Source organism: Vombatus ursinus, unplaced genomic scaffold (genome assembly GCF_900497805.2).
Source record: "Vombatus ursinus unplaced genomic scaffold, bare-nosed wombat genome assembly UNPS02014807.1, whole genome shotgun sequence".
Lineage (NCBI taxonomy): Eukaryota > Metazoa > Chordata > Mammalia > Diprotodontia > Vombatidae > Vombatus > Vombatus ursinus.
The window spans coordinates 9583334-9610922 of NW_020954585.1; the positions used below are offsets into that span (position 1 = coordinate 9583334).

The 27589-nt window shown below is 43.6% G+C and overlaps 2 protein-coding genes across 4 annotated transcripts in view; one reads left to right on the forward strand and one right to left on the reverse strand.

Annotated features, from left to right (window-relative positions):
* Positions 1–201: 201 nt before the first annotated feature.
* On the forward strand, positions 202–26103 carry LOC114052060 (G-protein coupled receptor family C group 5 member B). Of its 3 annotated transcripts, XM_027874476.1 has the most exons (5): positions 217–289; positions 6967–7042; positions 16979–17992; positions 22894–23006; positions 24532–26103. In XM_027874476.1, exons 3-5 carry the CDS (start codon positions 16987–16989, stop codon positions 24574–24576), a joined length of 1164 nt encoding a protein of 387 aa, XP_027730277.1. In that variant the 5' UTR covers positions 217–289; positions 6967–7042; positions 16979–16986; the 3' UTR covers positions 24577–26103. The 3 variants fall into 3 exon arrangements, with proteins under 3 accessions (XP_027730276.1, XP_027730277.1, XP_027730278.1); XM_027874475.1 differs by lacking the exon at positions 6967–7042 and having other exon boundaries at positions 202–289; XM_027874477.1 differs by lacking the exons at positions 217–289; positions 6967–7042 and adding an exon at positions 403–481.
* LOC114052062 (IQ domain-containing protein K-like) overlaps positions 22464–27589 on the reverse strand; it is a 138516-nt gene continuing 133390 nt past the window's right edge. The window contains exon 10 of the transcript XR_003570217.1: positions 22464–22535. The gene's annotated coding sequence lies outside the window, so the exon portion shown is untranslated. The remainder of the gene's footprint in view (positions 22536–27589) is intronic.

Genomic DNA, 27589 nt, shown 5'->3' on the forward strand with positions numbered 1-27589 from the left:
GGGGACCCTGCTGACGGCGAAATCCCGGACCACCGCTGGAACGGAGCTATATCCGTAGTCAGAGTCAGAGCCAGAGCCTGAGGGTCCGGGCGGAGTAAGCAGTAGCGGCAATAGGGCGCAGGGGGGCCGTGCGCGGTCATGCAGTGAGGGCATCTGGGGAAATAGGAGCCGGGACTAAGGGGGTGGGGGGAGGGGAGGGGAAGGGGAGACAGTTCTGCAGAAATGTGACTTCAGTGGCGGTTGCTGGAGAAGCTGGAGAATCCGTCCGGCTGTGGGGCTGCCGGTGCGGGTAAGTGCGATGCGGTTGCGGAGAAAGGGTTCAGCCTAGGCGGGAGGACAGGAATGATGGCGGGGGGAGGGGGGGTGCGGCTCTCCAGGCCCCAGAGAAACTTTTCTCCAGCGGGAAGAGCTCTGTGCAGCCTCCCCCATCCCAAAGGGTGTTGATCTCCCTGTGCCGTCCAGGGGCCGCCTCAAGAAGTGGGTGAGCCAACCAGGGGTGCGGGAAGGATTATTGGGGAGCGGGGAGGAGGCCCCGGTAAGGCAGCGTCTGGAGAGGAGCCGCAGAGGGCGGAGCGGGGCCAGGCTTGGGGGTGATTGTCTCAGGAAAGGCGGGGGAGGGTCTGGGTATGAAGTGGGGGCGGGGGGAGCTCCTGCAGAGGAATTGGAGCGGAGGTCAGTTCATTGAAGCTCTAGGAGGAAAGCAGTCAGATAGTCCATCCTTGGCTCACAGGAGGGGAGGCATTCACTGGCTTTCATTGAAAACCAGTGCCTGGCCCGCACCTGCAGAAGGAAGGCTATTGCGGGACGTGCTCCGCACCGTCCAGAAGGGAGACACTGCGGACCCGAGAGAAGCGGAGAAACTGGGGCCGTAGAACAGCAGAAAACCGGGGCTGGAGACGGACTAATGCAGAATTGGAAAAGAAAGGGGAAAAAGCCGAGCTGGAGGATTTAGGGACTGTCGTGATCAGAAGAGCACCTTGGGGATGTGTCGAGGAGAGTTTTAAGGAAGGAGCTTGTAAGGAGACTGCAGCCTACAGTCCGGGCTTGGGGGCTGGCGGCGGGTTGCCAGAGCTCCGAGCCCAGAAAGACCTGGGGTTAGGTGTGGGGAGAAGGTTAGAACTCAAACATGTGTGGCTGTCTTCTCAGTTTTTTGGTGTTTTGTTGTTTTTTGGGTTGTGTGTAAGTGTGTGTGCCTCTCCAGATAACTAAAGAGAACGATTACTAGATGGGGGAGGAGGGGAGAGTAAGGACGTAGGGGAGAGAAAAAGGGGGGGGTAGAGAAGAGACGGAGAGAAGGTCATTGAATACAATAGTACATCTGGCTGAAGAATACGGTGTCTGGAAATGTTTGCCTGCATTGGGAAGGTCGGGACCTTTATGGGGGAGGGAGGGAGTACTGGCCAACCTCAGCTTCTCAAAAAACCCTGCTTTTTTGCAGAATTGTTGAGCCCAAGGACCCCCACCATCCTCTGCCAACTCAGTTCTGCGTCGCTGTTCAGCTCCCCAGGTTTGGGGTGGAGAGACATATGTGGGCCAGAGTCCAATGAGGTTTCACTCCTCCCCACTCCAGCTCTTTAAAGTTCCCTTAAATGGTTCTAAAAAACCTGTCAATATAGCTGATATTCTCTTTGGATGGACCCTAGGGTGGTCAGGTTCTTTGACTCCTCCATGTATTCCATCTCCTTACATTTCTTGGGAAAGCTTATCTAAGTCAGAAGGAAAAGCACAGAAATTGATCAACAAATATTGTTTGATTTTATTTGCATCCAGCCTCTGGTCAATACTGGGGGGCTGGGAGAATCCCTAGAGATGATCATCTCTGAAACCAAGAGGAAACTTGCCTTCCTGCCACTGAGCACAATATTCCAGATATCCTTTGACCGGGTCATAGTACAGTGGGGCTATCAGCCATAAAATTTTGAAAGAGCTGGCTTTCCTGCTTATGATCTTAGAGATCATATTCTAGTCAGTCCAGTGCCTTCATTTTGGAGCTCTGAAGCTCTTGAGAAGTTAAATGACACCCAGGGTCACAAAGACTCTTAAGTAGCTGTGCCAGGGTTTGATCCCACGTCCTGGGACTCCAAATTCCATGCTATTTCCATAACACTTAACTATCTTACTAAGTGTCCTTTGGAATGTAGAGAAAGGAGCGATTCAGGCCCAGCATTTATTCCTTAGTTTATCTTGAGAGGGACACAGAAATAAGGAGAGAAAACAGCCATATATGTGAGTTCTCAGTCTCTAAAAAAAAGACCCTCCACAAATGTTTATTGGATAGGCTGTAAGGAGTAGTGGATAGAGTTGGCCTCGTATGCAGCCAGGAAAGGCCCCCTTCAGATGTGTGACCCACAGCAAATCAGTTAACCTCCTCTCTGTTCAATGGGCCCCTGAACTTGACCCGTAGCACCTAAGAGTCAGAGGGAAATTTTTTTAAAATGGGGGGGGGAGGAGAGATGTAGGAAAATTAGAGGGAGAGTCTGTATTTTGACTCGAGGCAAATAGTATGCAGTGATATGCAAATTTGAGTCTTATTATTGAGTCAACAGTCCCTAACCAATTTTGTATTCGAACCACTGTGCAAATTGTTCTTCCTCTCTATTCATAGCCCTGGGGCTTAAGTCAGAAGGGATGATACTGTATACTAGAGCCAGATGGAGTGCTGGATGCCCAGCCAGAAGAGAAGTAAAGAAGTATGGCACTTAGAGGGGGAAGTAAGGGGATAGTTTAGAGAGTAAAAAGAAGTATCAGCACTTTGAGGCACAGATGTTAAAGAGTGTTTCAGAAACTACATGCTAAAGATGGTGAGGAATTTTCCATTCAATGGCAGACTATTATATAACAGGACGACATTTTCTGCAATTTGTCCCCTTGTTTCTGCTTCTGTTAAGACCTGAAGCTCCCCAGGAGTCTGATATACTTCAGAGCAACCCTGAGTAGCTATAGCAGTGGACTGGGAGAGGTAGGTGGTGGTTTTATTCAGACTTGCCCCACTGCCTCCTCACCGCTCTGTGCCAATTGGCTTGGTGTCTGGATGCAGAATTAATGGGCTTAAATCTCCATCATCTGAGGAGGTGCTCGGTTGGCACTAATGGGTGATGTACAGACAAAGATATATTAAGCCCCAATGGTTGTGCACCTCTCACCCCAGCCTGACTGATTCTTGCCCTTCCCAAAGCATGCTCCATGGATCTTATAGAAAACCTGAACCTAGATACCATGTTACGAGTTATTTAGAACAAATTAACATCCCCTCCCCGAACTATCATAACTGCCGTTCAAAATTGGTAGAATTTTCTCTATCACAACCTAGGGAAACCAGCCAGCCCTGAATGAAATGGTCTGGAATATCATTTGCATTTAAATGATTGCTTTTATTTACAGGCTTGAGGCTGTTTTGCATATTCATGGAGACACTCTCACAACTGTATTTACATACCGAAAGGGATTTCTTTGGTGCTAAATCTAGGAGTTGAGTAGGTTAGGCTTTGCCCATGTTTGAGATAAATTGGTTGTGAGGAAGCTAAGAAATGAATGGTAGGAAAGGGTGTAACGAATTCTCCCGGTGATTCAGCCCAGCTGAATTTGTGCCCTAAAGTCTTTTGCTGACTGTTATCTACAATGACAAGTAAAGACTAAAACCACAGGACTGATGTGATAGATGAAAATACGGGGCCCTCTGGAGGAGAGATCCATCTTAACTCTTTGTTCTTTCCCTGGAGAGCTGGTGCATTTGGGGTTGGTGGTTTGGGTAGCTTACTATTCGATACTAAATATTTCAGCCAAGTAAAATCAATAAGCATTTATTAAGTACCCATCATATATGCCAGGGATTGTGCTAAGTGCTGAGGATACAAAGAAGGCAAAAGACAACCCCTTGGAGCTTAGAATAATGAGGGAGACAATATGCAAACAGCAATGTGCAGGCATGCTATATAGAGGGTAGAATGGAGATAATCTGAGAGGGAAGGCACTAGCACAAAGTGTGATCTGGGAAAGACTTCTTACAGAAAGTAGGACTTTTGCTAGAACCTGAAGGAATTCAGGAGGCAACAAGAACACTCTGGAGTATAACCTTCTTGACTAGGGGGACTATTTTGTATATCCAGCACCTAGCACCTAGGATTATAGATTTAGAGCTGGCAAGGACATTGGAGAGCATTTTACAAATAAGGAAACTGAACTGAGAGAAATTAAGTGACTTGTCCAAGGTCACACAGCTAGTGTCTCAGCTGGGATTTAAAAGTGCTCTCCCGGACTCTAGCCCCTGGCACATAGTAAGCTATTAACAAATCTTAATTGAATGAAGGACTTTTGTTATTGTTGTTCAGTCTCTTATCTAACTTCATGACCCCATGGACCAGCATGCGAGTACTGCCCATGAGATTTCCTTGGCAAAGATACTACAGTGGTTTTTCCTGTCTCCAGACCCAGTATTCTATCCACTGATCCACCTAGCTGCCTCTAGACCTTTAATCAAGGCTTAACATACTCCTTTTTTGAATGGGGCTGAGGATATCAGGCTTAAATTGTCTCACTGACTACTAGTGAACTAGGAATCAAGAGACTTGGATTTTAGCATTTGCATTCTGTCTCTGACTAGCTTTGAAATTTACAGTCACTTCCCCTCAGTTTCCTCTTAATCCTTCGTAATCAGTAAACATTTATTAAGTACCTACTATGTACCAGGCACTGGCACCAGGGATACAAAAAAGAGGCAAAAGGCAGTCCTTCCCCTAAAGGAGCTTATAATCTAATGATAACAGCCTTTCCTTACTGGATCATTGGGAAGATCAATATGATAGAACTTTGAAAAATTTTAACCACTATAGAGATTCAGGGAACTGTAATCTCTTATTGTTAAGTATGCCAAAGTTTAAGAAAGAGGTCCAAAACTTCACTTTTCCAAACTAGGCATTAAAAGTGTGGTTTCAGCTCTTTAAAGAATTAGGGCTTTTTCTAACTTGGAGCAGGAATTCATGGTCCTAGGAGGACACCTGACTGAGCAGGAAACTGGCTATTTTACTCCAAGTAAAGAATTCACCCCTTTTGGGGGAAAAGCCTCTCTGGAGACAACACTTCTTTAGCTTGGATCAATATCACTTATGGGAAAGGAGGGACCTAGCATTTAACCTGACTCAAGTACTCATTTCTTAAGAGAAAGCTGATATCTGGCTTCTGCTACTGTTATTCTGGGTGATTTGGTCTAAATCAAGTGTTCTTAACTATTTTTGTGTCCTGGGACCCTTTAGCAGTCCAGGGAAACACAGGAACCTTTGTTAGAATGTTTTTGGTTTTGTTTTTTAATTGAAAGAAATGCTAAATTTCAGTTAGAGGTTAGTGAAAATAAAGATGTAATTTTTTTCCCCATCCAAGTTCATGGACCCATGAAATCTATCCATAAACCTTCTATGAACCCCAAGTGAAGAGGTCTTTCTCTAGACATGGAGGGGTGACACTGTGTGTTATCCTAGGATGCTATATATTTATCTAGATAAAGACATAGCTTTGTCTTCAACGTAGAGGAGACTTTGAAGAGAGCTTTTGAGGTCTGAACAGACCTGAAAGACAACTTGACCATCTAGTTCTTATCTAAGAGGGGAGAAAATGAAGTCTTAGGAGATTAAGACTTATTCAAGGAGAGTCAAACAGGTGGTAAGCATTAGAGATAAGATTTGAACTCAGGTCTTCTGAATCCAGATCCAGGACTCTTCCCACCATACCACCCTAAGAGAACACTGGATTTGGAGTTGGGGAAGCTGAGTTTGAATCTAGGTGTCAATACTAGTTTTTATTCACTTAATCTTAGTTTTAGTTTCCCCATTCTGTAAAGTGGGTATAAAAGTAATTATCCATGCTTCTGAGGATTGTTTAACCTTAAAGTGCTATGGAACTGTATTTTAATAGCTCATTGAGCTAATATCTATAATGTTTAGCATAGTGCTTGGCATATAGTAGGTACTTATCCTCTCATCACTTAACCCTATTTGCCTCAATCTCCTCATTTGTAAAATGAGCCGAGAAGGAAATGGCAAGCCACTCCAATATCTTTACCAAGAAACTCCAAATGAGATCACAAAGAGTTGGACACACCTGAAACAACTGAACAACAACTTCCTCTTTTTGCCTCCCCCACCCCATCAATGTTGGTACTTCAACAAAGCCAAAGCTACCCCATCCGTGCCTGCGTATCTTACTCTCAGTGTTCTAAGATTCCCCAAAGGGAAAATCACCTTGTTTCCATCCTTTCGCTGGGACCATTAGTCTTTCTAGAGGAACATGTTCTCTTAAAGCTGGGGTTAAACCTTTTTGTGTCCTGGATCCCTCTGTCAGTCTAGTGAAGACCATAGACCCCTTCTTAGAAGAGTATTTTTAAAATTCATAAAATATACAGGATTACAAAGGAAGCCAGTTATATTGAAATATAGTTATAAAAAACTTGTTTTTAAATTTCACAATTCTCAGGTTAAGAAACCCCTGACTTAAAGGGATCTTCCATTTCTACTGGTGATTCCTTGTTTCTTTTATAATAAGGCAAAGGATTGGAAACAAGAGATGGACTGACAGCCTGGTGGGTTATCCATGTAACACCATCTCCATGGTAACTGGCCAGTCTAGAAGAGCTCAGTCACATGAGGGTTACATGACGTGAATGAAATATACTATGTGTGTATTTGAGGGGGAGAGAGATGCCTCGGGGAGGGTGGAGAAACACAGAGAGAGAATGGGAAGCACAGAACCTCAGAACAGGGAGCATTTGCAGAGCCAGAAGGCAACAAAGGTTGTTGTCCTGAAGCCATCTAGCATGCTTAGAGGCATCATTTGGGTGTCTTGACAGGGCAGTTAAAGGAGCCCTCTTCTGAAGGATTGTTTACTGCATTTCTTACAAGCTCAGAGAACCACAGCTCACTAGGAAATTGAGTTCTCTCATGTGTGACCTATCACTTAATTGTGGATCTTTCTTTCCAGTGTGTATATTTAAAAAAGGATGATTAAAGCAGTTTCAGCTCAGTTCCGGTGTCCAGGAGTTTAGGTCTTACCAAAGGTAATTGAATGTATTGGCTTGGTTTTCCATTTTAATGTATTACACCTTTTGAAGCTCCATAGGATACTTGTTTTTGTTGCTTCATATTCCTTCTATCACCACCTACAATTGGCTGCCATTGGGATATCCATGGGATATCAGGCATATCCATCATGCCTGATGAGGGTGTGGAGATGGGAATTTGGAAGAGATGGGGAGGAACTCTTGTCCCTTCCCCTCCATTTGAAGTAATTCAAATATCTCTTTGGGGAGGATGGGGCTTGGGGGGGGGGGCAGGGAGAGCCGTAATTTACACTGCCTCCTGACTTCATTCTCCAATCCTTGATCTTCAAACTATTTTATGGATGGGGAGCGGTTATGATTATTAGTAATGATACTATAAGGCTGTTCTATACAATAATAACTGCATTTGTAGAGCATTTTAAAATGTACAAAGTGCTTCACATATATTGTTATCTCATTTGAGCCTCACAGACAACCCTGTTACTGTCCCCATTTTATGGATGAGGACACTGAGGCTCTCAGAGATAATTTGCCCAGGATCACAGAGCAATTAAATGTCAAAGGTGGGAGTGGAACTCAGGTGTTTCTGGACTCTCAAGTCACTACTTTGATTCTAGTGCTGGTTCTGCAGCGGTGCTGACTTTGTCACCTGAACAAGTCACGTCATCTCTCTGGGCCTCAGTATCTTGAGAAGTATGTTACCAGCCCTCCCTTACTGGTTTATTGTGAGGTTCAGTAGGATTTGAAAAGTATTAAGCACTTATAGAATTAGGGTATATTGTCATGCCCCAAAGTTAGGGAAGGGCCCCCCATAACCTTTAGAGTTAAACTCAAGACTTGACTTTTAAAAATTGTATTTTGGTAACATTGAGCAGTCCTGCAACACGACTCAATCTCATGCATACAGGTACAACAAAAACAGGAATTTGTGTAGTGGAAAAATCATGGGACTCAGGATCAAAAGACATGGTCTTAGAGCTGGAAGGGAGTTTAGAGATGCTCTTTTTACAGATGAGGAATGTGTGTGGAAATTAAGTGAGGATTTGAACGCAGATCTGGGGATTATTGTTTGTTCTTTCATATCCAACTCTGTAACCCTGTGGACCATACTGTTTCTTGGCAAAGATAACTGGAGTAGTTTGCCATTTCCTTCTTCAGTGGATTGAGGCAAACTGGTTAAATGACTTGCCCAGGGTCACACAGCTAGTTAAGTGTCAAGTGTCTGAGGCCAGATTTGAACTCAGGTCCTCCTGACTTCAAGGCTGGAGCTCTATGCACTGCGCCACCTAGCTGCCCTATCCTGTTCTTTTTTGACCATTGCCAGAATTATAGGGAAATAATACAAGGTAAATTACCTTATATTTACTTTGTATACATTTTGTCTATATTATAATGTACATTTTGTTTACTTTGATAGAACGTATATTCCTTGAAAGCACAATGTGTTTTCTTTTTGTCTTCATCCCCAGTGCCTAACTCAGTACCTGGCACGTAATAGGTGCTTAATAAATGCAATTTGATGGATTAATAGGGAAAAATGGTTGTGGCAGGAGGCAGATATGAAAGAAGGTGGAGGTAGTGCTTTGTTGCTGTTCAGTCTTGTCCGACTCCTCATGACCCCATGGACGATACTGTCCATGGGGTTTTCTTGGCAAAGATACTGGAGTGGTTTGCCGTTTCATTTGCCGTGGATTAAGACAGAAGTTAAGAAGAAGACTTTACCAGGGTCACACAGCTAGTGAGTATCTGAGGCTGGATTTGAACAGCAGGCCCAGCTCTCCACTGAGCCTCGCAGCTGCCTCCAAAAGTTAACACTTTACAGTATTGCATATGATGTGCCCTTGCAACTCTCCCGGAAGTTCCTGGACTGCTGGAACCAGCACCTCAGTTAGGACATATAAGGTAATCAAACAAGGCTATAGATATTGGTGTATACTTGGTTCACATTGGCCTATACTTGGCAGGTGAGGAAGGGAGGGTACAAGGTGAGTCAGTGGAATAATGTTGGAGTTGAGAGTAATCTAGGGAGGTGCATTGTGGCTGTGGTGGCAGCAAGTCCCCCATACATCATCATCATCGCTAATATTTATATAGCACTTACTCTGTGCCAGGCAATTACTATGTCATTTGAATTGCATGACCATGGGAGGTAGAAGCTATTGTCCTCATTTTACAGTTGAGGAAATTCAGGAAAACAGAGGTTAAGTGACTTGCCCAAGGTCATACCAGTAAGGGACTAAGGCAGGATTTGAACTGAGTTCTTCCTGCTTCCAAGTCAGACATTCTGTCCACTCTGCCACCTATCTACTGCACAGGGTACTTCATAGAGGACGTTGGACATTTCTAACACAGCCGCAGTTCGGGGAATTGACTGCCCCCTGGTGGCAGTGTGGTGCAGTGGAAAGAACCCTGCATTTGGAATCAAAGGTCCTGGGTAAAGCCTTTCTGAATCTCCCTTAATGCTTTCCTCTTGGTTGATTATCTCCAATTTTTACAGTATGCAGCTTGCTTATACACAATTGCATGCACATTGTCTCCTCCACTAGATTGTGAGCTCTTGAGAGCAGGGACTGTCTTATGCCTTTCTTTGTATCTCTAGTGTTTAGCACAGGGTAGAGATAGATCCAAGTACTGGGCCATCTTTCTGAGTTCAAATCTGGCCTCAGACACTTACTAGCTGTGTGACCCTGGGCAAGTCATTTAACCTTGTTTGCATCAGTTTCTACCATCTGTAAAATAAGCTGGAGAAGGAAATGGCAAACCACTCCAATACCTTTTCCAAGAAAATCCCAAATGGAGTCATGAAAAGTCGGGCATAACACAACAATATTTGTTGTTGTCTCCCTCTACCACCAACCTTACGTTCTGATTATGGAAGGGATCTTAGGGTCTTTGATCCTGGAGCTAGATCTGTACCCACCTATTTTCTGGGAGTAGAGAATGGACTCCTTTACCTTTCTTGGGCTGTGTCCTTTGGTGTTTGAAACCCTGCACTGTAACTCAATTCACCTAATAACTTTTCTTCAGGCCTGACTCTAGTGGCCTTTGCTATGGGAAATTTGAAGGGTTGTTCTTGGCTGAACTGTGAGGGATTTTGGTGGAAGAACGGAATCCCTGTGGGGCATGATGAATATTTTGTAGAAAGTTTCGGACCCTGTTGAGGAAAGGACCGGAAGTGACAAAGTTTCTATAGTTGGTGTGAGGCAGGCAGGAAGCAAAGCCACTTGGCAGGATACTCCTCTTTCCAGATAACCTGGGAGGTCTGATAGATATGTTCCTTTAGCTCAGTGACTAGCTGGAATGCCAGAAGAGGGGCAGAACTTTGAAATAAGAGGAGGGGAGAGGTGGATCAACAAGTGCAAATGCCCTGAACCCATGCAGCTGGGGGACCTTCGAAGGGTTGGGGATCTCAGGCACATCCTACTATCTCCAGCCCTGTGCTAAACACTAGAGATACAAAGATAGGTATAAGACAGTCCCTGCTCTCAAGGACCTCACAGTCTAAAGGGGGAAACAATGTACATAACTGTGTACAAACAAGCTGTATGCAGGAAAAGTTGGAGATAATCAACTAAGAGGAAAGAGGCCCAGAATCATAGTGTATTATCTCATTTTTATCCACACAACAACCCTGGGAGGTAGGTGTTATTGTTATCTTGATTTTACAGAGAGGAAACTGAGGCAGACAGAGGCTAAATGACTTGCCCAGTGTTACACAGTATCTGAGACCAGATTTGAACTTGAACTCAGGTCTAACACTATCCACTGCGCCAGCTTGCTGTCCTCTCGAGCATGCGGGGAGAGGGTCATCACTCCAAATCTCCATTCATGGAAGGTGATTGTCCAGAACTATGATTTCATTGGCATACAGAAATCCCATCGAGCAAACTGCACACTCCCTCTTCCAAGGCCTCTGCCATGGCAGATTACATCTGCTCTGCAATTTACAGACATATTGCCTGGGACTCTGAGAGGTAGAGATTTTTCCTGGGGGGACATTGTCAGTCCCTATCAGAGGTAGCATTTGAACCCACATCTGAGGCCAGATCTCTGCCCACTGTGAAGGTGATACTGTTATTCTTATAAGGAGGATGGGTCACTGTTGGGAGTGAACCTAGTTATGCCATGCATGTGGAACAGACAGAAACTTCAGGAAACGACCGAATCTGGTGGTAACTGGTTGTACCCACAATTCCACAGAGGGGACGCAGAGAAGGGGAAGGTGACTGATTTATCCTTCCCTAAAACCAGCCTATACTTAGTTGTGAGAAAGCAAGCACTGGGTCAGTGGAATGTTTGCTGATAAGAAATAGGCCACGGTTGGAATATACTGTGTAAACCCCTAGTATTTGATCCTGGGTCACTTCCCATCATGTTATCACCTTGGAGCCATGGTGAGGTTGCATAGGTGCCTGTGGCAGACCAAGGTCATGGCTGATGCTGCCCATACAGCAGGCAACAGAATTGAAGTAAGAAGTGATGAAAGATGTGATCAGCTCCAGCAGAGAGGAAGCATGAGGGCTGGATCTGGAGTCTGGAAAACTTAGAAGGAAATTCTACCTTAGGGGCTTACCCACTGTGTGATTTTTATCACTCTGAGCCTCAGTTCCTGCATCTGAAAAATGGTGACTATAATAAGAGTTGTTGTTCAGCCATTTTCAGTCATGTCCTACTCTTTGTGACCCCATTTGGGGTTTTCTTGGTAAAGATACTAGAATGGTATGTCATTTCCTTCTCCAGCTCATTTTACAGATAAGGAAACAGGTTTAAGTGGCTTGCACAGACTCACACCACTAGTAAATGTTCATTTATATGGCACTTACTCTGGGCCAGGCACTATGCTAAGTGCTTTAGAGTTATCTCATGTAATCCTTTAAAACCTTGGGAAGTAGGTACTATTATCCCCTATGATAACAGAATTGTTGATCAGTCAAGATGTTGTGTGTGAAGGACTTTGTCAACCTTAAAAGAACTATATAAATGTGAGTTATTATTTACCCCTTGAGAAGCGTGTGCCATACTGAGCACTGACCATAACTTAATTCCCTGTTTGTCCCAATTCTCTCTAAAATTCCCAGCAGGCGGAGTGTCCTCTTCCCCAGATGACTATTAAACAGCTGCTAGAAAAAAGAGATTCCCAAGGTGCCTCCTCCTTTTGGATGCAACTGAAACAAATGCTATGGCTAGATCACTCTGGTCCATCTGGGAAGGCGGCTAAAATGTTAGATTTGGTATTTCCAGAGGCTCTCTCCCAACAGCTCAGTCAGTCAATAAACATTTACTAAGTGCCTGTGCTAAGTACTGTGCCAAGTGCTGGGGATACAAAAAGAGCAAAAAACCATCCTTGTCCTCAATGATCTCACAATTTAATAGGAGAGGCAACAAGCAAACAAAAACAAACAATCGATATGTATATATATGAAAAACAGGAAATACCTAACAGAGGGGAGGAACTAGAATTAAGTTGAAAGCATAAGATGAGAGATTTAGGGCTGGAAGGTCTAAGAGATCATCTAGTTCAACACCCCTCACTTTCTAAATGAGAACACTGAGGCCCAGAGGTAAAGTGCCTTCCTCACAGTCATACAGGCAAGTTCCTCTGACTTCCAAATCTAGAGCTCTTTCCACTGCCCTTCCCTGCTTCTCACTTTGTAGTAAGCCAGTCCATAGTCTGTATACACCATCCACTTAACTCATCTTTCCAACTTTCCTGAAAAGCTTGAGCTGCCTGTTTACATTAGTCTATTTTGCTGTTTTAAGTCCTTGCTTTTAAGTAAATCTTTTGCTTTTTAATGATCTTGTTAATCTTTAACAGTTTGAAAAACCCCATGAAGACTTTTGAGACACCTATATAAGGGGTAGAATAACTCCATTACATCCCAGAGGCATATCTGCATATCTGAATTGATTTGCTGTAATGGAATTTTGTCCAAATGAATCCATTGTTTGAAATGAAATTCCCTTTAGTTGGATCTAGAAACAAAGAGTTACTACCCTACCTTGTTCAAATATAAAGAAAACCCAGTAAAGGTAGAGTAATAATGTCGAGCATGGCTAGCCTTTACCTCTGTTGCTTTTCTCCAATCTGTGTGTGTGTGTGTGTGTGTGTGTGTGTGTGTGTCTATCTGGGGGGGGGGTGATTTTGAATGAGTTGTTTGATAGGTAGAATATTTACAGTAAGGAAGGAGAACTGAAAGGTGGCTAGTGCTTGAGAGCTGGACAAAATAAATGTAAATAACTGAGCTGCACCTTCTCTAATCTCTTTTCATATTACAAACAGCAAACCCTCAGGTTGGCTCATTATAGAAAATGACTGTCAGAGGAATCAGCCCCAGAGAAAGCATTTGTTTTATATAATTGTATAATGGATCAGAATTTGTTGTGACTGGAGCAGAAGCTTTATATCCATGAGTCATACAGATGGAAGCAGCTGCAAGGGAATTTCAGCTATTCTAGACCACTTAGAATCCAGAAGTGATTTGTCCAAGATCATAGAGTAGGAAGTGGCAGAATTGGGATTAGAACTCAGATCTTTTTGTTCTAGATCAGGTATTGCTTCCACTTCCCCAGAGTGGCTCCTTCAGCAGGGCTACAGGATTAGTTTCGTCAGAAGGGAGGGTTCCTGTGTAATGGGATTTGGCTTTCAAAGCTTTCAGGCTTCCACTTGGTTTTTGGCTTGAATTGGAATTCTCTGAACAAGAGCCAGGTTTGTAAATCTGGTGAATCCTCCTTGGTCCTTTTGCCTTCCCCAGGCCTTCTACGTCTTCTTTTGACTTTACACTATAGCTGGGCACAGCTAGATGGTACAGTGGATAGAGCACTAGGCTTGGAATCAGGAAGCCTTCTTCCGGGAGTTCAAATCTGGTCTCAGACACTTACTAACTGTATGACTCTGGGCAAGTCACTTAGCCCTGTTTGCCTCAGTTTCCTCATCAGTAAAATGAGCTGGAGAAAGAACTGGCAAACCACTCCAGTATCTTTGCCAAGAAAACCCTAAAAATGGGGTCACCAACAGTCAGACACCACTGAATGATAACAAACACTGCAGCCAGTGGAGGGATTTAAGGTTACTGATGGTAGATGAGTACAAGCAGAGAAAGAAGAATAAAGACAACACTTTAAATGGGAGCAAAAGGATTATTGACCTTGAAAAATTCAACTAAGAGTGAGTGTTTATTGCATGCAGTTGTAGTCCTTCTACAGATTTGGGCAACAAGGGACCTTAGAGATCATCTAATATTTTTTACACGGGAAAGGAAGGCCTCGATTGGAAAAGTGACCTCATTCACGGTCACACAGTAAGGTAGTGGTGGGTCTGCTCTAGTTACCCTGACATCCTCAGATGTGACCCAATTGAGATTAGTGCCATTAGGCAGAACCCATAACAGAGGCAGGGCAACCAGGGCTTTACCCCACTGGTACCTTTACAGCTGAGCTCAGTACCTACAATAACAAGAATAGTCAAACTAGAAAGCCACTAGGTGGGGTGTTTGCCAGCTTTATCCCAAATAAATCCCTTTCCTAATTAGCAGTGTCCTTGAATGATAGTAATAATAATGGCTAACAGGTATATAACACCTACTATGTGCCGGGCACTGTGTTAAGTGCTTTACAATTATTATCCCCATTTCACAGATGAAGAAACTGAGGCAAACAAGTTAAGTGACTTGTCCAAGATCAACAGCTAGTAAGTGTCTTGGCAGGATTTGAACTCAGGTCTTTCAGACTCCAGGCCTAGTGCTCTATCTGCAGTGCCACCTAGCTACCTCTACAACAGGAAAGACCTGTGCTCATATACCATTTCTGACTTTTACTATATAACAATGGGCAAGTCACTGAACCCAGCTGCCTGGTACATACCTAGTGGGGGTGGGGGTGGGGGTTCCGTCTTTCCACCTAGAAAAGCTTTCATTCCAAGGCCTAATACACTTGACTTCCTCTCTGCCCTCCACCCCTGCCCTGCACAGTAGCTTTCCCTAGCTGCTAGTTTTGGCTCTATCTTCAGTGAGATATCCCCCCAAAGCCCCTGACCACTTTCTGTTTAGAAATTAAATTCTATAGGAGAGTTGGTAAGTCATTTACGACATGCGTGGCACTCTGCTGTGAAAGTGATGAGAATTATTAAATGTGGAGTCTGCCCCAGTCACCTCTTCAGCTGCTGAGAAGAACTAATTGAAAATTCTCATGGAGTCTCCTCAATCAGGGGCCCCCCTTTCACCAGAGATAGTGGAAAACTTGGGAAAAGATAATGAAAGCATAGACCTAGAACTAGAAGAACCCCAGAACCATTTAGTCAAGGGTTGGGGAACCTTTAGCCTTGAAACCATGTGTGGCCTTTGGTCCTTGGGTCTAGGCCTTCTGACCGAGTCCAAGTTTTACTGAACAAATCCTTTTATTAAGGGGATTTGTTCTGTGAAGTTTGGATTCAGTCAAAAGGCTACACTTGAGACCTGGAGGGCCACATGTGGCGTTGAGGCTGAAGGTTCCTCACTCCTGATCTAGCCCAAGTCCCTCATTTTACACATGAGGAAACCCAGGCCAAGGAATAATAAATACTTATTCACTGTCAAATTAGGCAGTTAGGTGGTGCAGTGGATAGAGTTCTGGGCCTGGAGTCAAGAAGACTCATCTTCCTGAGTTCAAATGCTGCCTCAGACACTTAACTAGCCGAGTGAGCCTGTGCAAGCCATCTAACCCAGTTTGCCTCAGTTTCCTTATCTGTAAAGTGAGCTGGAGAAGGAAATAGCAAACCACTCCAGTATCTTTGCTAAGAAAACCCCAAATGGGGTCACAAAGAATTGGACTGAACTGAAAAAAAACTGAACAACAAGGTCAAATGGCTGGTAAGCATCAATGAGGTAGGATTTGAATCCAGGCCCCTTGACTCTAGAGCCACCACTCTTTCCATTGAACTGTCCCTTTCAGGGTTAACCCTTAAGATCTTTTATCTAACCTCTAACATCCTGTGAATCCCACACATGATATACTCACACAGGGGAAACTCAAGTTAGTATGTGTTTGGGGTAAGGCTAGGGCAGCTCCCAGAGCTGGTTTGGTTCTAAATCTGTGATTTCATCATTGGGGGTGGAAACTCCTTACACCAGTGCAAAGTAGGGTCTTAATGGGATGTCCAGGGACACTGAGAAGTTAAGTAAATTGCTCAGGGTCACACAGCTAGTTCAGTATGTGTCTGACTTGGTCTTAAACCCCGGTCTTCTTGGTTCCCAAAGCCAACCCTGTAACCCCTATGCTATAGTGTCTTTCAGTCCCCTCTTTATGGTTCCCTGTTTTCTGCAGTGGTTTTTAATCCAATAGATAGAGCTTAGCTGTTTATCAGCTGTTATCATCATGCCCACACTGTAGTCTTCTTTCCAGTTCCACTGGGGTTTGGGGGGAGGGGTGGAAACCAACCTATAGCTCAATGCATCTTTTATTATCTATACAATATAAATAATTCATCGACCCTTATGGCCCCTCTGAGGTGACTAGGATTTGAGGCTCATTGGTTGTGAGGTGGCTCAGGGCGACTTCAGAGACAAAGAAAGTGGTCAATACTGCATTTACTTATGGAAGCTCCTGGGACTGAAGCTAACTGGGTGGCTGGAGGGCAGGCAAGGACTGGAGCAGCTGTTGTAGGTAGCTCAATGCCACTGCAGACACAGACAGATAGATCACAGATTGAATAGGCTTTCTGTGATGAACAATTGGAAATGATGTTTAATAAAATAAGCTTTGAGGTCTAGCAAAGCTAATGGGCTCCTTGTGGGTTGGGCCTTCCTGAAAGAGCAAGGAAGGTTTGAAATAAGTAGGGGACCTCGCTCCCTTTAAAATAGTTCAAAGTTGCACTATTTCTTAAATAGCTTGTTTATTTATAGGATGGAGTCTTTAATTGATTTTTTTTTCTTTCTTTTAAAAAAATTTATGCCATTTCAGAGAGAAAAATGAGAACCCACCTGGTCCTCTCATTTCTCCTCTTCTTTGTGATCGGCTATGGCTCCTCAGAGAATGCCAGCACTTCTCGAGGCTGTGGGCTTGACCTCCTCCCTCAGTACGTGTCCCTGTGCGACCTGGATGCCATTTGGGGGATCGTGGTGGAGGCAGTGGCAGGGGCAGGGGCCCTCATCACACTGCTGTTGATTCTGATCCTCCTGGTGAGATTGCCATTCATCAAGGACAAAGAGAAGAAGGGGCCCCTGGGCCTGAACTTTCTCTTCCTTCTGGGAACCCTAGGGTTGTTTGGACTGACTTTTGCATTCATTATCCGAGAGGATGAGACCATATGCTCAGCGCGTAGGTTCCTGTGGGGGGTGCTTTTTGCCCTGTGCTTCTCATGCTTGCTCAGCCAGGCATGGCGAGTCCGGAGGCTGGTGCGCCATGGGAAAAGCCCCTCAGGCTGGCATCTCACTGGTATGGCCATATGCCTGATGCTGGTCCAGGTCATCATTGCCACAGAGTGGCTAGTCTTGAATGTGGTCCGGGATAAAAAGCTAGCCTGCAGCTATGAACCCATGGATTTTGCATTGGCCTTAATTTATGACATGGTTCTGCTGGTGGCGACCCTGGGTTTGTCCCTCTTCACTCTCTGTGGGAAATTTAAGAAGTGGAAGAAGAATGGAGTGTGCCTCATCCTTACCGCCTTCCTCTCCATTCTGATCTGGGTGGCCTGGATGACCATGTACCTTTTTGGCAATGCAGAACTAAGGAAAGGTGACGTGTGGAGTGATCCCACCCTGGCCATTGCTCTGGTGTCCAGTGGGTGGGTGTTTGTCATCTTCCATGCTATTCCTGAAGTACACTGCTCAATCCTTCCATCGCAGCAAGAGAATACACCCAACTACTTTGACACATCACAGCCTAGGATGCGGGAGACAGCATTTGAAGAGGACGTTCAACTTCCCCGGAGCTACATGGAAAACAAAGCTTTTTCAATGGATGAACACAATGCAGGTAATTTGAACCAAGCTTTGTCTATGGCTTCTATAGGCGTCTGTCAACTGGACAATGAAGTTGAAGGCACTGTTTCCCATATACCCCCCCTTGCTGGACCTATTAAGCAGTTTGAAGTGGTTTCAAGTCCTTTAGTTAAATAAAAGTAGAACAGAAGTCAGCAGCCAGTGAGACCTTAAATCCTTACTTGATATTCAATGTATGTTAATTGGAATTACTTACTGGGAATCTCAGTAGGAAGGAGAATACTCACAGATATGTTCTGTCCTACAAGTTGCAGAAGGCTATGCTGAGTCAGCCCATCAAAATGATCATTTGTTCTTCCCAGTGGCAGAGCCCACATTGCTGGGTTTGCTTGGTGAGCACTGGGGGAACTGTGTAACCAGTTGTACATCCAACTATGGGAATAGGTTTGTAGGAGAAAGCAGGTTTCTCCCCATCATTCCTCCCCAACCCAGTAAATCTTTAGATGCATTTCAGAATGAGAATGTATTCTCTGGCATCCCTGAGCTCAGTGTGGCATAGTGGACAGAGCCACCTCTTGCACTAAATTTGCAATCAGGAAGAACTGGGTTAAATCCTGCCCCAGAAATTAGTTTTGGGGACCTTGTGAAAATCATCTAACCTACCTGAATCCCACCTTTTTCACTAGCAGATGGAGGTAATAAATGGCCAGCTCCTATTTCTCAGATCTGTTGAGAAAGTCAAATGAAATAATGTGTATAAAGTGCTTGCTTTGCAAACCTAAAAGCATTTCCTAAACATTAGCTGCTACTGCCATTGTAAGAGGAAGCTTGCATGATGGATAGAGTGTTGGCTTAGGAGTCGAATACGTGAGTTTGAGTCCTGTTTCTGACACATTGTAGTTGTGTGACTCTTTTGAAAATCACTGAACCAATCTCTCACTGTATCTCTCAAAGACTAGAGGTTATAATTGCATTGGTGTATTATTAGTTCAGGCAGAATAGGAAGAACTAAAGATCCCCATCTTGTGATTGAGACAGTGGTAGGGACCCTCGCTTTGCTTTATTTATTTATTTTTAGACAATGGCTTTACTCTCTCTCATATACTCTGAGAGCTAATTGATAGATCTCCACAGTGCCAGGCCCAATTCTGCATTGCTCATCCTGCCCTTTCTGTATATGTCTGATATGTCAGACTCAGTGCCTTAGTTCTCTTAGGGCCATGGGAGACCCAGTCCTGCTACTGACTTCCTCATTGTGTCTCCTTGAGCAATCATGACATATCTGAGCCCTAGTGTTCCACTGTAAAAAATTCACATGATGTCTAAAGTGTAATCTCAGACTGCCATTCCATAAGCCTATGATTCAGATTTACATGGGTAGCCCCTTCTCCATATCCATAGTCTTCAGGGGCCAAGCCAGTGAAGACAGATCAGACCAGGGTGAGACCCCTGGACTGGATGAAAATAGGGAGTAGATGTCTTGGTATGTGTCCTCCCTTTCCCCTGGCTGTATTCAAGAGCCACAAGGGATTAGATTTTTCATTTATCCTATGTTAAGAATCACCTTGTATCTTTATTAGTGCAAATGACTGCCAATTGGCTATGTGCAGAGTTGACTTCCTGAAGTGGGGGGAACCTCAAAAGTTTGCCCAAAGTTGTGTCCTGTACTCTAGCAGAGCACTCTCTCCGCAGGCATAAATCCTTAAAACAGAAATCTTATCTTACTATGGCCCGGGCCCTCCTGCACTTGTCCCCTAGCCACAATTGAGACCAGCTGTTGGAATTCTTGGCATAGGCCCCAGGGGTCTTGAATTTCAGGGAGCCAGGGCCCAAGTCCTCTCCACTTGGGCTCCTTCATACCACTGTGGCCCTCATCTCAGGCCAATGAACTCTGACTTAAGAGAATCATGCAAAGTCTGTTTGATTGAATCTGGTCATCTCCAGTTTCAATCTTCTTGTTTCACTAACATGATACGATTGATAGAGGACCACTTGCCCTCCCTCATCACCTTCCCCATTTGACACTTCAGTGTTGTGGTGGAGAGGTTCTCGGGGCAAAGAGTATATTTCTGAGTAAATTATAGCCGTTTGGTGATGAAGCTGATTCCAGTAGCCTCTGTCTCCTTCCTTTTTCTCTGAGAGTATTTTGTTCAGCCTTCTGTTTATTAATATCACTGCCAGTATGACAGAAGTGATAAGAAATTAAAATGCATTGAAAAATCTAGCACCTTGAATCACAACTTCAAAAGCCTTAGAGACGTGTTAAACATTAACCTTTCAGAGGAATGAGACGAAGTGCTTTTTCAAGAAAGTACGTTTTTTTAGGGGTCATAGTGGAAAGAGTATTGGGCTTGGAGTGAAGAAGTCCTGGGTTAAAAATCCCTAAGATAATGTATATGAAGCGCTTTCCAAATATTAAAACTTTATGAAAAGATGAAAAAAAATCTCTCCTGATAACTTACTAGCTATGTAACTATGGGCAAGCCAGTTCACTGCTCTAGACCTCAATGTCCTCACTTATAAAATGGGGATATTTTTAACGTCCACTTCAGAGGGCAGTTGGTGTGAGCTTCAAATACAATAATTATATATTTAGTTTCATGAATGTCAATTGATCAGAAGCTAGTGAGGTTTGGGGATTAGAGCATGAAGATCTCACTGAACTTAGGCCACACTGACTTAGAAAACCACAAATTCACATTATCTATGTTGTATTTTTATTTCTTTTGTTAAATATTTCCCAATTACATTTTAATCTGGTCCAGGCTGCACTTGGGGGTTTTGTGGGCCACCCAGTATCTCTGAGTATCTCTCGGTATCTCATCTTACTTCTGTGGGCCTCACTTTTCTTACTGTAATGAGAGGTTTGGACATAATGACCTCCCACTTCTGCAATACCATTATTCATATCTCACTGTAGAGGAAATCAAGAGTTTGGCTCATCTCTGCCACTTAATCCCTTGGCTAACTCATTTCTTGGAACTTTGGCTACTCAGCAAGTTAGAAACAAACTCTGGGCCTTGCTTTTTGGATGTGTCTGGAGAAAAGGCCTCACTCTGTTATTGTTTTAGGCAAAAGCAATAGAGGGTTTACTTGATCCAGCTGGGCTTCAGCACTCTGGTTCCTGTGGTGAACCAGTTCTGGAAGGGTTGGCATTTTAGAGCCACCTGGACAGCAGCAGGTACACCAAGGCACTGGGAACAGTTTCAATTCAGCCCACAAAAAATGTAGAGGGCTGCAAGTTGTGCGGGCCTGTTGTAAATGAAAACCATTGGGCCCTCTGGAAACTGGGATAGGAACGACTGTGATTTATCTGTATAGGGAACATCCAGCCCTGCTTCCCAAGTGTAGGAAGTTTTCAATTGAGGACATTTCTCCCACCAATGTTGAGAGGTTCAGTGACTTGACCAGGTCTTCCTGGTAGCCAGGCTGCCTCTGGAGCTACAGACACACTTCTCCAATCATTCAGTCAAGTAAACAACCAACCAAAATGCCTGGTTTTCCCTACAGCCAAACAGAGAATACCTTTCTGATTAAGATAAGTGGCAGTAGGGGCAGAGCTAGGTGGCACTGTCTAGTGCCACTATCTAGTGGATAGAGCACTGGCCTCGGACTTAGGACCTGAGTTCAAATCTGGCCTCAGACACTTAGTAGATAAGTGGAAGTAATTCTTAGGTTCATGTTCCCCAAATAATCAGTTGCCCCAATTCCCTGCTTTAGGAAGCAAAGTAAGAGCTTACCATTTGGCCTTCTCTCACACTTAAGTGTGAGACCTGGGTTATGACAGATGACATACATAAGAATAAGAAGATTTCTGTGGGAAATGGCAAACTACTTCTGAATATTCCTCTGGCTTGAGTGATAACCTTCGGCTCTCGTTCCCTATGTACAAAGGTATAATTGTTGGCTACATAATTAAGTTCTCAGCGAATGCTTAGGAAAAGTGTTTCATCAAGTATTTCTTGGACTGGGTCTCTATTTCCTCAGCTCCTTGACCCAAACCTAAGTCTGCTATCTCTGCAGTTCAGGTTGCTTCTAGGGATGATTTGGGTGCTTGTAGCTGCATGTAGTTCATGGTGACCCTGAGCTTGTTCCTAGGCTCTCTGGCTATAGGGTAGGATTTCCTTAGCAAAACAATTACTGAGAATGGAAGACATTTCTGCATTTTACAGATGAAGAAACTGAGACAAAGGTTTGGTGACTTGGCCCATGGTCATATAGATAGTATCAGGTGGGATTTAAATCCAGTCCAATCCAACAGGTATTTATTTAGTGCCTATTGTGTGCAAGGCAGTGTGCTAGGTTCTGAGGATACAGAGGTCACACCAAAGTTAGTCCTTTCAAAGAACTTAGGTTTCACATTGACCCTAGATCAGGCCTGCATGGGCCCCAGGTTGTGCAGGCCTGCCCTTTGACTCCAAGCCCAGCATTCTGTCAACTGCACCAGGACGGTGGCAACAGCTCCAGAGTGTTAGCTCCATCAGGAGGCTGTAAATTCCTTCAACGCAGAGAGACATTAGGGCCCTTTTGTCTTTGCATCCTCAGCTTCTAGGATAGTGGTTGGCACATAGTAGGCACTAAAAGACATAATATCTTTTATCAACAGTATTAGGGAAGATACATACTATAATCTTGGCAGGGCAGAACCAGAATTGAGTAGAGTTGTCAGCAAGTAACAAGGACTGGGAATTCAAGCTTCTCTCCCACAAATGCCAGGCAGTTTACTAACTTAGGGACAAACTTTCCAAACCCCACAAATGCCTGATTAACTACAAAGGGAGGCTGGGAACAAAGCTCCTTTGTGATTTTTGTTTTTAGCCTGGCATGTGATGAGGGGAGGGCACAGTGTGGGGGCAGGAGCAGGGTGTTGATGCATCAGGAAGAAAACAACCACCAAAAAAAATTGTATCTCCCTTTTTTTTCTCTCTCCCTCAGCTCTACGAACTGCAGGATTTCGAAATGGTAGTCTGGCAAACCGACCCAGTGCTCCATTTAGAAGCAATGTTTATCAGCCCACTGAGATGGCAGTTGTGCTAAATGGTGGGACTGTAAGTATCAAAATGTGATTCTATGGCAGGAAGCTTACATATGTACAGTCCTGGGGAACAGCTTCATGGGGGATAAATGGCACCGTTTAAACTGCTTGCTCTTTTTAAAAAGACAAAAGCCAAAAATGACATCACTTGTAGCTAGTATGCATGCAATGCTTACATTTTTTCTCTCTCCCTCCACCCCATATAGTTAAAATAAAATCCACCTGAATTTAGTCAGTTTGTAGTTTAGTTTGAGAATCCTATTCTCGAGACTATTCCAGATCACCAGTGGTCTCTGACAGTATAAGTGAGCCTGTAGGTAACCCCCCTACCCCCACCCCAGAATTTTTCCTTTACCCTCAGCCATGTCTGCTGATTCACCTTTTGAGAAAGGCCAGCCAATTTAAAATTATAATTTCTTCCAGATTTTGTTGATGTTCAGCCTAGCTCAGATTTCCCCCTTCCTCTCTGTCAACCTGTGTGCCTTAGGGTCAGCACAGGGAACTCCCTGGAGAGAGATCCCTGAAGACTTGGAGAGCTTGCTCACATGGAGGTCACCATTTCCTCCCCTCAGACATGGTTTAGCCTGTCAGTATGTTAAAGCCTTGCTCTGTTCTCATGGCAAGAATGGGTTAGCTAGCCGATGCCAAACAATCTTTCAAGAGAATGGTCGTAGCCATTTTCCTTTTCTGCAATGGCATTCTTTTTTTTTAGCAATCCAGAGAGGAACTCTCATCTCCACATTTAATTTCCAAACATAGCTATATGCTTCTTTAAAAAAAACAAACCATTCATTAGCCTGTTTACACGTCAAGTACATTTCCATTCTTTATATCATATGCTGATTCCATAACTCAGCCTGATCACAATGGGTCACCAATAACATAAGCCAATGATACGAGTTAACTGAGCACAGGTCCTTAGATTTAGATGTTTACTCTTCTTTTGCTTTTGAGTGGAATGTCACAGATTAGTTGGGCAGGAGATCAGAAATAAACAGGATCACAGATGAGCTTTTATGAGGTGTAAGCCTCTTCCTCAGAGTATGCACAGGGCCAAGGTTATGGCCCTGTGCCAAACTAAACTATGTCATGAGTGTTTGGTCTCCATGTCATCAGTAAATATGATTTGGAATCAGGCCTAGGATACCTTGGTTGGTCAATGACTGTTTAAACCCACCTGTTCCTATCCAGCCTGGATAAACATGCCACAGAGCAGTAGCTCAAAATAAGGGGAAGGGGTTTGTGGATATAGAATTAAAGAGTCATTTAGGCCATTTTCTTGGTGGGGTGGTAAGGAAATGCTTTTTAAAGGATAAAGTTTTTTGGTTGAAGAAGCTTCACTGAATAAGACAATAAGCCATTTCCACTTGTGCTTACGCTTATTTCGTGAGCTCTGCTTTGTCTGGCCAATTTGAAAACAACTGCTTACTGAATCATGTCATTCTCCTAATGACTTAATTTCTAACAGTGCATAAGTGGACATTGACTTTAGAAAAGCATCAAGTTCATAGTTATGGATTTGTTATCCTTATTTCCAGATCCCAACCGCTCCGCCAAGTTACACTGGAAGACACCTTTGGTGAAAGGCTTTTACAAAGTTCCAGAGAATAAGAATCTCTATTACAGATTTTATTCCCTGGCTGAGTCTTTCTGGGGGAGAAATCAATAACAATGGCGGAACAAAGTCACCGCTCATCCTGGAGCTTTCAGAATCCCAGATAATGGGATTTCATGTAAATGTGAACACTGGTGAACTGATAAGCTAACCACTCACAAAATACCAAACCAACCAACGATTTTGCAAACTAAAGCAAAGCTAATTTCCTGTAGAATTAGGCTCACTCTTAAAATGCAACTGGGGAGACTGCATCCTCCAAGTGTAGAAGAACCAAAGTCACAGTGACTGCTAAGCAGACCTGATTTGCTTTCAGTGCAGGTTTCCTTGTAGGGCCTCTCCCAATGGCAAGTGTTGATCCAGGCTGCCTCCCTCATGAGGTTGGCATTTTATTGCTAAAGCATTCAGAGGAGTTTTCTCACTTTTTTGCTAGTTGGTTTATGTGTTTGTTGTCAGGAGTCAGAGAGAGTAATTTGTTTATCAGTTTTGTGAGTGTGTATCTGCAGATGTACTTAGATTATGGGGCCTTTTATTGAAGGTGGGGGCCCTGGTTAACGTTGAGAGAAGCACTGCATTACCTGTGAAAATGCAAGAAACACTATTAGTGAAGGCTCCTCCTCCCATTCTGAAGAAGTGAATGGTATCTGGTTGTTGGTTTAACATGGTATTAGACTGGTGTTTGTTGTTCATGCCCCATACCTGTGATATTCCGATTAAGAGAACAGACAGGCTCCAAAATGGGGCCAGAGGTAGACATGACCTGTGTCATGTGGCACCAGACTAAAGTTCTCAGTGTTATCAAGCTTCTCTCCTCCCATTCCACATCCCCAGAAGCCGACTGAGAACCTGGTGGCATAAGCATCTTTCTGATTTATCTATATTTTATATCCAGATGTGCCAATGGGGCCACCAGCTCAGAAAGCCAAAGGGGGATGAGCCTTATCAGGTTTGCCACAGACCTATGTGATATGGCTTTCCCAGAGTCCCATAAAATGGTGTATCAAGGGTCCTACTGCTTAGTAATGCAAGAAACTTCTCTGTTCCTTTTATCAAGGTAGTAGGACCTCCAAGACAAGGAACATTTTTGTTTGTGGATTTTTTTGTTTGTTTTTTGGGCTTTGGAATAGAAAAGAGAAGTTTGTTAGATGTTTTTATCTTAGTTAACTTCAAGTTCTCTGAAAATGGTGATTTTAAAATCCATTACTTCTGCCATAGTTTCCATCTGTCTTGAGCAAATCATCCTGTTATTTAACATTTATTTAGTGCATATCCAACATTAAAAGCATCATAGTCTCCTCATTGTTTAGCCAACATGATCTACAGCTTTCTTAAATGCCTAAAGCAAGATTTTAACCTGACAGTATTGGATATATAAATGATGATGGGCTCTTTTGCTATATAGAACAAGATATAAGAAATCTATTTTCTAGCCTTTAAAAAAAAAAAAAGGTAAGCCACAAAGAACATGGAAAAGGTCAATGGTTGGGGAAAAAATGGTCACTGACTTTATAAATTTATATATCTATGCCGAATAATTATAACAAAACCTCTAATTCTTTCTACACCTGATTTTTGGCTGTGCCCTACAAGCCCTCCTCCCTCTGCACAGCACTGGGGGAAATGAGGTCGATATTGTCATTCTTGCCTTGATCATCTTATCTTGCAAGTTTTTTTTTCCCCTGTCTGCAAGTTCGTTTCCCTTTCTGCCATGCATGTGAAAGGAAAGCATGGCATGAGAGTGCCTGCCCCAATCATATCTCATCTCCAGTATCAGCCCTGGGAGCATGCGCTTGCTTTTAAACAACCAGACACCTGACTTTAGCCCTTAGCGTGTGTTCGGGAAGGTGATTATTAGATGGTTTGGAAATTTAAGTATTTGAGGGAGGGGGGATGTTAGAAAAAGGGTGGGGGTGGGATGTTGCATGCAGAACCCATTATTCTAAAAATAAAGAAATCTCCTAATGCCTCAGTCTAATCCAATTAAAAACAAGTGTTACACATTCTTATGCCAGGAAATGGTTACTTATCCCAGCTCTATGAAGTCATTTGGAGTTGTAGAATGCCATCACTGACATTTGCCTGCAAAAAAAGTCTCACTTTCAGAAAGAAACCATTAATGATGTAATTTTCCTCTAAGCTGTTATCAAAATGTCTAAGGTGACTATGGCCTAGATGGGAGGAGTGGTTTCTCTTTGTAAATGCTACTGCTGGAAAGTAACATTCACTACAATAAAAAGAAAGTGTTTCTAGTCCTTGGACAATTTTATTTCAGACAGTTATCAGATGTGTTTTTAAGGTTCTGTTTTTGGCAGGGTTTAAAAATGGGAATGAATAAATTGTAATTTGGGGTAGATGAGTGGTAATCCCAGAAAAGAGAGGATCATTGTTTGCCTAATAACCTCACATGACTCATAGAAAGATCTTTGCCTGGCCGTAGTCTGTGATAGCAACTGCCCCAGAAAACAAAGTGTGACAAGGCATCTCCTTTATTATGGCACCTCCATTTATTATTTGTGTAAACAAGACGTGTTTACTTTTAACTTAACAAGTAGTGCTGATTAAAACACACAGTTGTAAGCACAAATTACAAATCTCTCAGCATTGAGTTATCAGAAGCCATTCTGGGGCCATAAAAGCCACCATGTCCCTTTTCGGTATAAAACTAGATTCATCCCAGTTTTCATCTGTCTGTAGATGAGGTGGGGAGGCAGGGCAGGAACAGCAATTCTGAAACCCTACAGCACTTTCACACTTTGTGATGAAATGTTGCAATATTTGAAATGTGGCTATTCCATGGTTTAAGAGAAATCGGATGAAGCTATGGGTTCTGTGCACACCCTAGGGGCCTCTGGGCACCCCCTTGATTCTGGAAAAAGGTACTGCTTAATTGTCTTTGAAAGGGTGCCTTTTTCACTCAGAATTAACTAGGTTGTCTTTTCTTGGTTGGTGACAGCTGAGTTTGGTGCCTCGGGCCTAACCAA

Excerpts from the sequence above, each read along its gene's own strand:
- LOC114052060 (XM_027874475.1), top strand. The coding sequence starts at position 16,987 with ATGAGAACCCACCTGGTCCTCTCATTTCTCCTCTTCTTTGTGATCGGC. Across the intron at positions 17,993-22,893 it reads AATGGATGAACACAATGCAG|CTCTACGAACTGCAGGATTT; the intron begins GTAATTTGAACC and ends TCTCTCCCTCAG. Across the intron at positions 23,007-24,531 it reads TTGTGCTAAATGGTGGGACT|ATCCCAACCGCTCCGCCAAG; the intron begins GTAAGTATCAAA and ends CCTTATTTCCAG.